General features: G+C 47.1%; 1 protein-coding gene across 1 annotated transcript; it reads left to right on the forward strand.

The window, feature by feature from the left end:
• The first annotated feature begins 556 nt into the window (after positions 1-556).
• Positions 557-13,727, forward strand: LEMD2 (LEM domain nuclear envelope protein 2). Its single transcript, XM_075174115.1, has 9 exons — positions 557-2,254; positions 3,591-3,631; positions 4,338-4,413; positions 5,669-5,745; positions 6,402-6,481; positions 8,837-8,982; positions 10,011-10,112; positions 10,202-10,304; positions 11,497-13,727. Exons 1-9 carry the CDS (start codon positions 640-642, stop codon positions 11,645-11,647), a joined length of 2,391 nt encoding a protein of 796 aa, XP_075030216.1. The 5' UTR covers positions 557-639; the 3' UTR covers positions 11,648-13,727.
• Positions 13,728-13,790: the final 63 nt, after the last annotated feature.

Here is a 13,790-nt window from a genome sequence, read left to right on the forward strand (position 1 = left end):
CCAGCCTGCTTGGCGGGTGCCAGTTAAACGACTGTAACTTGGCAGCAATGAGAGGGATGAGGAAAACGTGTGTGGGGGGGTGGCAGGCGGCTGGCAAAGACACGTCTTTCTCCACATAAATGTCCCTAAAAGTGTCAAAACACTGGGGTACCTTGGTCAGAGTGAGGTGAGAGGTGCTCAACCCCACTGCTTGCTCCTGAGCAGGGTCCCCCAGAGTGATGGGGTGCTGACAGTGGCCGGCCCCAGATGCTGAGGCTGCTTTTGCCCTTTGCTTTCTCCATTTCTCCCCGCCTTTCCCTCCCATGAGATGAGCAGTAACTCCCGCCCGGCACCATCCCCCCGCTGAGAGGGCCCCTGACCTCCCCAACATGGCGGAAATAGCGACCTTGCCTTCACAAGATGGCGGCACCAGTAGCCGGGAAGCAGCACTTTCCCTCGACCTTCTCAATATGGCGCCCATTCCCCGCCTGCCTTATCAACATGGCGCCGGCCGCGCAGAGGGAGGTGGCCACAGGAGTCCCGCATTTGCCCTTCCCAAGATGGTCGCCGAGGGCGTGCGGCGAGCCCCTCTCAAGATGGCGCCCGCGCTTCCCTCTTCGCAAAGCGCTTCCGGTGGGGCCTGGTGTCAGCGCCGCGGCCATGGCGGAGCTGACAGACGCGGAGCTCCGGAAGGAGCTGATAGCGCTCGGCTACCGGCCGGGGCCCATCACCGCCACCACCCGCAAGGTCTACGTCAAGAAGCTGGGCTGCCTGCGGGCCGAGGTGGCGGCGGCAAGGCGCGGGGGTCGCGGCGCGCCACCGAGCCCGGCCCGCACCCCCGCCAGGCCGCAGCAGGCCTCGCCCTTGCGGCAGCGCTCCGGCTTCAGCCCGCGCGTCGGGGCCGCCCGCGACAGTGAGGAGGAGGATGAGGAGGATGAGGAAGAGGAGGAAGGGGCACAACCGCCCGCGTCCCGCTGGGGGACGTCTGGGGAGGGTGGCGAGCTGTCCTGGGGGGACTCCCGGGGGTCCCCCCCGGGCCGGGGCGGAGGGCTCGGCGCCAGGGCTGAGGGAGGCCTGTCCCGGGACAGCTTTGGGGGGCTGAGCCCCTCCGTGCAGTGGGGCGCGTCTGTAGAGAGAAGTGGGGGGGCCGGGGCCGGGCTGGGGGCATCCCTGGGTGGGCTTGGGGGGCTGAGCTCCCCCTCCCAGTGGGACACGTCTATAGAGAGAAGTGGGGGGCTTGGGGCTGGGTCGAAGCCATCCCTGGATAGGTCTGGGGGGCTGAGCCCCACGTCCCAGTGGGACGCGTCTGCAGAGAGAGGCAGGGGGCTTGGCACTGGGCTGGGGGCGTCCCTGGATGGATTTCGGGGGCCAAGCCCCACGTCCCAGTGGAGCACGTTCGCAGAGAGGAGCGAGGAGCTCAGCACTGGGTCAGAGCCATCCCTGGATGGGTTTCGGGGCTCAGGCTCCTCATTGCAGTGGGGCATCTCAACAGAGAGAAGCGGGGGGCTCAGCACTGGGTTGAGGCCGTCCCTGGACAGGTTTCGGGGATCAGACTCCACATCCCAGTGGAGCACGTCTGCAGAGAGAAGTGGGGGGCTCGGCATCAGGGCTGGGTCAGGGACATCCCTGGATGGGGTTGGGGGGCTGAGCTCCCCATCCTCCTGGGGTACAGCCACAGGCAGGAGCGGGGGGCTCAGCTCCAAACCCTTTGCCAACGATGAGAGTGGGGATCTGAAGTCCAGGAGCCGTTGGGGCATGTCGGGAGGAGGAACTGGGGGGCAGAGCTCCCGAGCTCAGTGGGAGACAGCAGGGGAAAGGAGGGGGCTCTCCTCTAATAGCTCATGGAGGCGGGAAAGCGAGGTGACACCCAGCACCCACTGGGGCACCTCGGTGGGATCTGCGGGGTTGAGTCACCAGTTTGGGAGAGGGAAAGAGGATTTGGCTTCCAGTGTTCGGAAGGAGGCAGACAGGGAGCTGAACCCCGGCAGCCGGGGAGGGGGCTTGATCCGGCGGTTCCCATGGAGGGCGACGAGCGATGCAGGGCTGGCCTCGGGGAGCCGGTGGGAAGCGTCGGGAGCAGGACGGGGAATAACCTCCCGCACTCACTTGTTGCGGTCAGCCCCCAAGCAGCAGACGGAAGGAAAGGGCAAAGGCCTCGAATACTACCTCTCCCAGTTCCTTTGCCTCGCCAGCTTTGTGCTGCTGATGATTTTTCTGGGCATCCTCGTGGTGAAGATGATTGGGTCAGGCTGGCTTGACAGGAGGGAGGAGAACTGTACGTGTGCTGGTTTAATCCTGGTTTTAAACTTCGCCTTTCTTTTCTGCTTTCCCTTTATTACTTCCATTGCCATCACATTTGTCATTCTCATTGCTGTAACCTGACATCTCCGCTTCTGTCCCCATTTCCATCTCCCCTCGCCCATGGGAAACCTTGTTAGTCATGGAAAGTAAGTCAAGTGTGTGCTTTTTTTCAAATGAGTTTGGCCTTCAGTTCTTCAAAACCATGGGTTTTATGGAGAGTGACATTCCTGCTAGGCCAAGGATGTATTTTATGATTGTCCATTGTGTAACATAATGTCTGTGTAATTGCCCATTGTGTGTTTTAATGTTAGCCTCTGCAAAGCACGGCCCTTCGTGGCCTTTATCCTGGCCACGTGAGAAGCGCAGCGGTTGAATTGGTACTTCGGCACTTCAAGTGTGGCAGAGCTTCAACGAGAAATGAAAAGGGGCTTCCCCGTCATCCAGTTTTTAAAGCAGAGTTCCCCAGCTAGAGCAGATGGAAATATTGTCGTTTGATGGCTTTGAACTGAAAGAAGACGGGGTTTGGGCTGTGGTTGGGAAGGTGCGAGTCCTGAAACTCGGCGCACTGTGCCTGTAGGTGTTTGTGCACTTTGCATGGGCTGGGAAAGCTGTTTCCTGCTTTCTCAAAGAATGAAACTGTCCAATGTCATTGAATTTCTGATACACCTTTTACAACTTGGTTAGATATTTTGAATCCAATGGTATTTTGAAGCAAGAAATCTTGCAGCACAGCTGCAAATACTTGAAATTCTCCGGTAGTTAATATTGCTAGAAAGTACTGCATGTTGGACCGGAGGCCGGTGTATATCCAGTTGTCGGGGCGGGAGGGAGCTGTTAAACCAGAGGCCGTAATCTGCAGAGCTAACAGCTCCAACTAAAATAAATCCTCTGCTTTTACCTTGAGGAGGCTTGATTTAAATCCCTGTTACCACCGTGATATTTCAGGTGACCATGGCGTGCAGCGAATGGCATTACTAGATTGTAAAAGATCAGTGCAAGGCAGCGGGCAGTAAAGGAGCGTGAAGCATCGACTGAAACAGGAGCTGTGAAAACATTCAGGCCCCACTTTTTACTTTCCAGCTGAACAGGGTTCATCATTTGCACCCGTTTTATTTGTTTTGCTCTCAGTGCTGCCTACCAAAGCAGCGCTTTGAATGCGCTATTTGCATAGCAAGGTACCGTGTAGCGTGAGATTAAGAATAGCAGAATCAGGCTTTAAAGCAGAGCCTTCTTTTAAAAAGATAATTACTTTCTTGATCAAAGCTTTTGTTTTGCAGCCAGCTAACTTGCCCTCCCCTTCTCTCTCGTAGTTAATCTCTTGCCTGTGGATTGTGACAAAAGAACGGATGATGTAAGCATATATTTATTTATCTTCAAGTATAGGGCATTCTCACAGAAGAGTAATTATTCTAGGTAACTTCCACCAATATCAGTATCACTGTAAAATTACTAGTTCTGTCGTTTTACAGAAAAATTGTGACTTGATGAGTTGGAATTAATGGGCCAGATTAAGTTAGGGCTGTATATGAGACTCAAAGATAAAAATTTACATTCCCAGTTATGTGAATCAATTTCTTTAATAGTTGTAACAGAAGCGATATTGGTTGGCAATAAAGCTGTGTTCAGCTTTAACAATGCAAGATTTAATCCAACTAATTCCCTGAACTCCATCATAAAGTGTTTGTACAGCCCTGTTTCTTTTATTGTAATGTAGTATTAGGAGAGAGGAAAATTTCGTATTGGATTGAGAGTTATGGTTAGTCTCCTGTGGTGTTCTGGAGGCAAAGAATCCATCTCTGGCTGGTCAGATGGGCTGTCCAGTGGTGCTCTCTGGGCTGTGGGCTGGGGGGAGTCAGTGGCACTTTCAGAGGATGTGCTAGCTCGCTTTTGATTCAGAAACTATAGATCTTTGCTGCAGTTGTGTTTAATTTGAACTAGTGGTGCATGACTGAGCCAAACCCCACTGCTGGTATTTTAGTTTGGTATTTTTAGCTAGTCTGACCACTGTCCTGTTGCTGCCGGTCTGTTCATGTTTGTTACCTGTTTCTGACTTTCAGTTCTGTCATGCTAAACAGAAGGAAGTAATAATGAACGTGCTGCACGAGTTGTATAACTACTTGTCCGTACAAGCTGGTAAGTTCCAATTGTCATTATAAAACACTTACGAGCATTCAGCAAACTGCCTCTCACAGCTGTCTGGACATTTTTAACCTTGGTTTGAAGAGAGGGGTTTATGGAACAGTCAGTTCCACTTGAAGAGCTCCGAGAAAGTCAGGTAATAGAAAAATAGAAAAAGATGTGTTTATTCTGAATAGTGCTCAGCTAATGCACTCATATCACTGTGCTCATGTGGAGTGGTCCTTATTTGCACTTGATATATTGGGAATATGAGGTAGAAATATTCAGTTTTATGGTTCTTTTCTACCAGCATCTCGAAATTGTCTTCAAGACACTCAGAGCCAGTAAGTGTAAGCTGATGTGTTCTTACAAATAAAGTTAAAGCGACTTAAGAAATTGCCAGCTCTCTGCTGAAATGTGGCAGGTGATTATGCGTGTGCCTCAGTTTTTTCTCAGTACAGAGTAAGACAGTCTGTCAGCTGAGGAGCTAACTGAGCACAGTAGTTCAGCCAGTTTCTACTGTGTATGAGCAAATCTGGTCCATAACTAGTATTTTGTGATAGAGAAGGCTGCTAGAAATTCAGTGGATGAGTAGAAACTTGTTCAGCAAGATGTATAACAGTATTAATCAGTAAAAGTGCTTAAGTTCCATTTTCTAGATTTCAGACCTCAACAAGGCTGACGCCTTTAGATGCTTAAGCTTCACAGAATTTCTGAATCTTTTCAAATCAGACTTCGGCACCTGCAGAATTTCCACCAGTTTTACATAGTCTCTCAGCACATTTGTTTAGTCAACTTTGTGAAACAAGATTTAGAAGATTTAGTTCCTCGCCAGCATTTCTCTGCCTGACTAAAAGGTAGAACTGTGATTTAGGCTCCTTAGAAGCATTTTGAATGCTGATCATTAACTCCAACACCACAGTCTTTGATACCTGATGGAAGGAGCCCCTCTGCAGGGCATTGTGTCAGAGAGGTGGTTATGTACTCTGCAAGAGGGAGAAACAGTATTTTTTTCCCCTCATTCTGTGTGGAGTAGCTCACACACTGAAGCATGAGGTTTGATTGCCCTTATCCAACCTATATGCAGTGGCTGAGCATTTTATTAATAGTCATAATCTTATCTGCCTACAGTATAAATCTTACCTTGTAATCATTTTGCCCAGAGCTATAGCCGATTTTAAAGGATAGTGCTTCCAGACAGTTCAGTGTATTTCTGAATTGTTTGAGGGCTTTTTTTCAAAACATTATTTCTATTTGACTTTTTTACCAGGTAATTTTGAATGCGGAAACCCCGAGAATCTAAAAAGCAAATGCATTTGGGTTAGTGAAGCGAAGGATCACGTGGTGGTGAGTAGGCTGTGAACAGCTATTGTTATAACATAGTGCTTAGTCTCTTATAAGGCAATAAATAATAGATACTAAAGCAATTCACCATCTGTTTTACTTCCTCATCCTGTTTTGATTCTTTCCCATATTTCTAGCTTCCCCTTTGGCCAGTCCTGTTCTCAGCAGTTCTTTTGAAAGTAATCTCCTACATCTCTGATTCAGCCCCTGTAAATCTAACTTAATGGTTTGTTGTTTCACCACAGTCATCAGTCTTCTGAAACCAGAAATTTCCCTGGATTGAGGGCTGGGCAGAAGAAGGATTTTTCTATACCCCAAAGTGTCAGAAGACAGAGTGCTTTGATCTAGCATTCCATTTCTTTCATGGTAAACTGTCAGTAAGATTATGTTGTATTTAGTGGTTAGTCTTAACAGTCTGAGATAGTGTTATTTTACAGAGTGCTTCATGCATCATCTACCATAGTCAGAAGACTTTAGTCCAGACAGACCTTCAGATTTAGTTCTCCTTCCTCCAGTTTGCAGAATTATGATTAGAATTAACCTAGGGACGGACCGTATAGAATGAATTCTCCCACTACTGTAATGAAATAATGTTATTTTAAATGAATGTTATTTTAAATGAATGGAGAACTAATCTTCTTATGGATTCTTTTGAACAGAATATAACCGGTAGTTCCCCACAGAAGTTTGAAGCTGCCTTGCACTGGATACTAAACAGTAACAAGGATTTAGGAATATGGTAAGTGGAGGCCCACTGTGTCAAAGTTATGTTTCTTGTTGTTGGCTGATATGTAATTTGACATCCTCTGTGGTGTGCCCTAAAAGCTCCCATACATCGTTAGATTTCGGAAAATAATCCGGGATTGGCTTTGTCAGTGCTTGCTGGGCAAGCTTCCAAATGACAAGTACAGCCCTGCGGCAAAAATTGGTGACTGAGCTCATTCCTTGGGAGTCTGTTTCCCAGCCTTTGCGCTGGGGGACATTGCGTTCACGAACGCGCTGTCTTGCAGATGAGATGTAAATCTGAGGTCAGGGCTGCTTATGGCTATCGAGTTATGTTGTGCTTCCTGCGAGGTTTAGAAGTGGTGGTCCTGGTGTCCTGCCCACAGTCCTGCGACTACTGTACTCTGGTTAAACTTGCCCATATACTCACTTTTCCCAAGATACCTTTCCTTCAGTGCAGTTACTGTAGACAGAGCTTCAATATTGCGTGGAGCTGCATCCTTTGACCAAAAGGTTTCTTGGACAGCAAAGCACTCTCTTCAGTAGGTAACATCACCCATGCTTTGGGATCCTTTGGAGCAAGTCCAATGAAGAGGAGAGGAAAATGGATTATGGAATGGTATCTTTTCTTCAGTGTCTGTTGTCTTTTTGGCAGAACACACAGTACATATTAAAATGGATGGCCTGACTGACTATATAGGGTGTTGGTCGGTCGTTGGTGGGCCTTTTTGCTCTTGGGTTTCTTGGCTAGCAGTCTCTGCAGTACATGAGAAATAGCAGAAATACTAGGGTTTTTTCAGGTAAAAAGTACATCATTCAGGCCGTAACCTAATGAAAGACTGTTATCCAGAGTCCGCAGACATCATTATCTTCCTCTGGGAAGTGTGGGCTGCCTCCAGTCTGTGTTAACTCTGAAGTCTAACATCTGTTTGCGTTTTAACATTGCTAAATGTGTCCCTGATTAAATGAATTGTAACAGTAGTAACGCCGGAGTTGGTGGGCATAAGCTTGTATGAATTCCCACTGCTTGATTTTCTCTAAAAAATTCCTGCAGCTGCTGATCTAAGGATCAGACAGTGTCTACTGCTTTGATTATTGGTGTGTGGCAAATCCCAGGACAGGACATAGTTTCCTTAGTGGCAGGTTTGGATTTGTAGGTGGGCTGGGATCCAGAGTTTTCAAATTCATATTTTTATGCAGGAGCACTGCTCATGTCAGGAGCCGTGTGATACAATATACTCCCATTTTTTGATTTTCATAATTAGCAACTCTGCCGGCTGTTCGCTGAATGGATCCACTTTCACGAAGTCTGCATAGCGTGCAGAATGAGCGTTCAGCATCCTTAAAAACCTGCGGGTGGCATTTTCAGCAAACGCTACATGAGATTATTTTTCTAGGTGCTAGTCTGAGAGGCAGAAGTGAAAATGAGCTCTGCACTGGGTGATTCTGCTGCATATTTTAAATATTTTCATGGAATTTGGATTGTAAATAAGACAAGGGAGTGGGAAACAACTGTGTGTCTCCAGCTACTGTAGAATCCAGTAACCAAATACAAGCTGTCAGCAGTTTGTGAGCTGTGCACTACTAAATTGAGAAAATGTCTTTGTCTAATAGGTTATTCATTGCAAACCTAGAATGAATTAGTAGCTTAAAAAAATAAAACCCCCTTTAGTCCAGTTCCCCTGAATCTGATGGCTCTCACTTGGATTACTTGATGCCTGTTGGCTAAGAGTATCTAATAAGGAAAGCACATCACTGTAGACCTGTATATAAAGAGGTGAGTTAAGAGCATATCGGGTAGCACAGCAGGTGTGTAGAAGTGATTTTGCAGGAGGATGTGTTATCGATTTTGCCATGAATGCTTTCCGAGGGTGTGTCTGTTTCTCGCTGCAGATACAGTTGATGCTTTGTCACTTTTCTAGCTAAACTGTTTACGCTCATCTGTACTGAGGAAAACAGCGCAACCTCCACGGACATTTGCAGTCTCCCTCAACTGCTCTCTCTGCAATTGCTGATGAGTGACTCAGTAAACATTTCCATTTCTCTGTGCTGGGAGGTGGGAATCCAATTTAAAGTTTAATCTTCTGCACGCTGAGAGGTGCTGTCAAAGAGTCTGCAGAGGGAGACTTGAGTTTACCAGTGGGAGTTCCAGCCCTGCTGCCTTTTCTAAAGCCATATCCATTCCTTGCTAAGCATCCAGTCCCAAAATGTTCTGGAAAGAGGAGCTGCAAGGATGTTGATGTATTTTCTATGTGGTATACGGAACGAGTTACTGCATCTGTAGTCTGTTTGTGTTCTCTGTGTCTTGATTAAAGACTGCAGTTGGAGTGTCTGCTCTCTTCTGTGAAGATTTTCTGCCTTTTCCCATCAGGTTGAAAGGCAGAGACCTTTCGGAGCCAGTTACCAAAGTGGAGGAGGTGTTCTGTCTCGAATCGGCCCATCCTCAGATGGGGCTCGGCTGCCGTTTCCGTCGGGCAGTGGTCACTGCCATTATGAACCTTTTCCTGTTTTTCTGGAGTAAGTTGTTGGTGTTAGTAATCAGCATCTCCCCTTGCTAGCTGTAGAGATGAACCTGGGCGCACACACATTTTCCCAGCCGTATGAAATTACTAACAGAGGTGAAATAAATCTGCTGATGCGTTAATTTCTAATTAACCTTTGTTCTGGCAGCAGAGGGAGACCTGTAGACCTGCTCTTGTGCTGTGAGTGCTTAACACTTACTTTAAATCAGCAAGCTGATTAGCTATCTGGGTATTCCTCAAGTACTCATTACTATGGTCTGCAAAATAAGTATGTTAACTTACCTAAAAGATTCGGTTTTTCTTTCTTTTCTTGCACTAAGCTGCAAAGTCTTCTAGCCTCTTTAATAATGACTTGTAGCATTTCAGTGTTAGAGATTTTATTGGAATAGTCTGTCATGCCCCAGCTAAGACAGAGGTCTTACTGAGCGAGGTGATAACGAGAGATGAGTGTTGACTATAAGAGTTTATAATCTCGCCAAACAAGGTGGGGGTGAAAGGGGGTAGTTATGTTTATTGTAGAGACTGAGATTAGCTCCTGTCATAATGGGGGCATTTGTCAGTGCTAAACCTTCAATATAGATCTCCTGAATTTCGGGCTGGCGCTGGAGCCTCAGGCTTTATTTCCTTATCAAGCAGCTATCTTTGGAGCAGTGGAGCTTGACAGTCTTCCTAAGTGATTATTATGGGGGAGGCCTCTAGCAAAAAGATAGCTCTGGGACTTGGAGAATTGAAGGCCTGTGGTTGGGCTGAGGTTTCTGGTGTGGGGGGAAAAAGGCTTCCCGACCACCTCGTCCCACATGCATGCATGGTCTTCTGCTGCAGGTGTTGTCAGTACCAAGGTTTTTGTGGGTTGCAGCTGCACTGGTGAACAAAATGAATTAATTGGATTCGGTTCCAAGCAGCCCTGGGTGGCAGGGAGTAAAAGCTGCTTCTGGGGAGAGGCAGTGTCAGAAGTAAAACTGCTAGCATCCAGCAAGTACACGTCTGTCAGTTATTGAATTCCGTTTGTTTTTATTCTTCTAGGTCTGATAACTCTTTGGGGGATCCTGATCTTCCTTAGGTATCGCTGGCGGAAGATGGAGGAAGAGGAACAAGCCATGTATGAAATGGTGAAGAAGATCATAGGTAGAATCCAGTAGTTGTGTAAATGCAAGTAGCCCTGTTCTTCTCTGCAATATTGAGGTCTCTCACCATTTTGTCCTCTTTCCTTCCAGCTGTTGTCCAGGACCACTATAAGGAATGGGAACGGAATTTGGAACGTTACCCCTATGTCGGTATTTTCCACGTTCGGGACAGCCTCATCCCTCCTCAAAGCAGGTGAGCTGAGTTTTATTCATTAAGGAGGGCTGTCAGCATGATGTTATTCAGCTCAGCTAAAAACCGCAGTTACGGGGCAACGGATCATGAGCAGACAATTGATGGGAAGCTGGACTGCAAGAAGAGTCTGTCTGGCCTTTCAGTTTATAAAGGATTTTGACATAATTCAGGCTATGTCTTAACCTGCTGCAGATTAATGTGACAGTCCTTGGGCTGATATTTTGTGCGGTCACACAGGTGTATTGTCATTGTTCTATCAAACAGTAATTGGATTTTGTTTTGCTTGGGCACGGAGCATCTGATTTTTCTCTCCTTCATCTAATGTGTGCAGGATGCTATCCTCTTTCTCAGCCGTCGTACCTTATTCTCCAGACAGGTGCTGTGCTTTTCGGAACAAACCTTCCCACCATGAGTTGAATAGGGTATTGGGCTCTTCTGAAGTGGTTGTGTATGTTGCCGCCTAGAAAGTTACCGGTTCGAGTTGGGCAGCTTTGAAAGGGAGATATAGCGAGATGGCTGTTCTTGGTGCTTTTTCGAAAAGGAATTGTGGTCGAGATTGTTGCTCCATGGCGGTGGGGCCAGAGGGCTGCAGCCTGGTTCACAGTGGTTTACATGCCACTTGCTCTATCTGCAGGAATGTTTCTTGAGTTTTGGTTAAATGGAGCTACTTTGTTCTCCTAACGGCACAGAATGCTATGTGTGCTGCAAAGTCTTAAACATTCTCACCCTTTATCAGTCACGATACCACTAGTAGGAAAAGGAGTTATTTCAGCTGTTTTGAACCAGTCTCCGTGCGTGTGGTGCCCAGAATTACTAGATGCTGATTCAAAACTGGGGTGAACTTCAGTTTGTCCTCCCTGGTCTGAGATCTGTCTGCATGCAGGAAGGGTTGATGGCAATTTTCTAATCGCGTCCCTTCGCAATACAAATTGAGCTTGAAATTCAGGGCAGTCATCAATTACTGGTACTGACAGAGGGTCTCATCTTCCCCTCCTGAGGCAGGACCTGTGTTTTCATGTCCTGGCCTGAAATCGCTTCTAAACCAGAATTCTGGTTTAGTCTCCTTTACTGTCTGCACAGGGAACAGGAGGCAGCTAGCAGTAGCTTGATCAGCAGCCCCAACTTCTGTAAGCAGGAAAGCATGATGAGGATATGATTCTAATTTATTTCCTTTCGTTGCTGTTTCTTCCAGAAAAAAAATGAAGCGGGTCTGGGAGAGAGCTGTGGACTTTCTGGCTTCGAATGAGTCAAGGATTCAGACAGAGTCGCACAGGGTAGCGGGAGAAGATATGCTTGTGTGGAGGTGGACTCAGCCTTCTTACGTCTCGGATTCAGAGCACTGAAGAGGAGCAGAAGTTGAGCAACTGTTGATATGGACCTCTGCAAGGGGACAGTCCCTTCTCTGGTGGTGGGAAAGAGCAGGTCACGGTCCTAACTCCTAGGGTTGGGGATTGCACGTATCTGTTTGCTCTTCTTTCTGAAAATCTTCACACACAAAAATTCAGGGCAATAATATTGGCTTGGAAAGAAGATGGGCTTGAGCTGGTGGGAAGCTAGAATTGCACCAAAGTTAGCCTTCCAGCAGATGTCTGGCTTCCGTAGGCAAGCAAACCTAGAACAACTTGATAAAAAGAAAAAAAAGAAGTATACCTAATATTGAGGGACTTAGGATCTCTCTGACAAAGCTTAGGTGTTTAAAATTTGACCTCAATTCTGCAAAGGCCATCTGGTGGCAACGTCCATCAGGGAATGTGTTTAAAGAAGATTAACATTTCCCATGGAAACATTAGGGTGACAGTTAAGATGCATTGTGTTAGAATTTGTTTTTATCAGTACAAAAACAGTGATGAGAAGGCACTTGCTGCTTCCTAGCGAGGAAAATGTGTCGGCTTCACCCTTTAAAAATGGGGGAGAGGGGGAAAAGTCAGGTGAAGGTAGTCCTAGAGGGAGGGCAGTCTGACGTGCCTTGGTGGTTTGGGCTGGGTGGGGTGGAATGGAGGAGCGGTTGTCACCTCGTTACACCTTTTAAGTCTGCAGTCTGTGTGCTTTATGATTTCTGGGGGGCGGGGGGAATTTGGGTGGAAAATAAAGGATATAGGAAGCTTCAGAAAGCGCTTTCTTGTGGCTACAGCCAAAGGGACTGCTTCATGGGCTATTGAAGAGCAGCTTTGGAAAGGCTATTAGGGCTGAATGTACATGTTTATCCTGGGCAGCTGCAATGTGTGTGCTGTGTGTCAGAGCAGAGGTGTACCACGTGTGGAGTGTCAGTACAGGAATTGCCAAGTCAGTGTTCCTGCAGCCTCACAATAGGTACAAGGAGCAGCGTTCAATCCTCTGTTCGTGCTGCAGGCATCGTATTTTGTATCTATAATCATTTGGTTACTTAAGTTTCTTTTTAACGTCCAGCAAACAAGTGTTTGTTTCAAAGAAAATAGCACCAGTGTGTGGCAGTTCAGGCTAGGCAGAGATACTGCTAATCTACTCTTCCCAGTATTGTAAAACAGCTCTCCAGCTCACCACTAAGACAGCAGGGACCAAATTCGTGTCTGGCATAAGCTAGTAAAACCTGCAGAGAGAAGCCAGCCTTGATTTGAAGCCGTGTAACCAGTGGATGTTGTTCTTAGCATCACAGGTACAGTGTGAATGCTTGCATTCCTCTCTGACGCTGGGTGCACGGGGAGCTTTCTCTCCGGGCTCTGGGTTGGCTTAGGACGGCTGCCGAAGCCCTGCTCCCCGCTTGGCAGGCTGGTGATGCCACCTACAAGACGGGTTCCTTGTGCCAGTCCCTGCTCACCTCCCGGTATGAAGTCTGCACTTCTCCACCCCGCTGCTGGCTTTAGGGGGGTTTTCCACCTGGGCACCCCACAGGCTGCTGTGGAAGGGCTGCAGAGACTCCTTACGTACCTCCTGCTTGTGGTCATCAACCAAAACGAGTGGAGAGAGCAGATCTCTCCAGGAACAAACCACGGGGAGGTCTTTTCCATTAAATGGGAAATATCCTGCGTGGAGTTGACTCTTACCCCGTATTTTCTTTTTGGTTGCAAAGGTAGGGTATTTGAACAGACGAGGAGACTCAACAGCTGTCTTCAAGACAATGACCAGCTTCTTCCACTGTTAATAATATAGGGGATAAAGTGAAGGCAGCCCTGATTCTTCTAAAATGTTGTAACAAGATCGTCACTGCTGCCGTAGAAATTTTTGCAAACACTGGTGCCTACGTTCTTAAGCCTTCTTAAAATATATGTGGGGTTTGGGTTAGCTTTTTTTAACTGTCCAAATCCAGAAGTGAAGAGTCAGGCATTGCAGTCATCTTTTTGTATTAAACTTGTTTTTGTAGAATAAATTTCACTGGCTTGGTGCTGTTTGTTATATGTTCAATTTAGTTCTGTAAATCAACATATAAAATAAATTTATTACAAATAATTTGTTACCTTTATTTTTATTGAGGAGTCACAGATTGTTCCAAGTGCTTTTGCTCAGGCAGAT

This window comes from Calonectris borealis, chromosome 26, assembly GCF_964195595.1.
Source record: "Calonectris borealis chromosome 26, bCalBor7.hap1.2, whole genome shotgun sequence".
NCBI lineage: Eukaryota > Metazoa > Chordata > Aves > Procellariiformes > Procellariidae > Calonectris > Calonectris borealis.

Coding starts and splice junctions, on each gene's coding strand:
- LEMD2 (XM_075174115.1), top strand. CDS start 640: ATGGCGGAGCTGACAGACGCGGAGCTCCGGAAGGAGCTGATAGCGCTC. Junction 4,414..5,668: donor CTACTTGTCCGTACAAGCTG/GTAAGTTCCAAT, acceptor CTTTTTTACCAG/GTAATTTTGAATGCGGAAAC. Junction 10,113..10,201: donor AATGGTGAAGAAGATCATAG/GTAGAATCCAGT, acceptor CTTTCCTTCCAG/CTGTTGTCCAGGACCACTAT.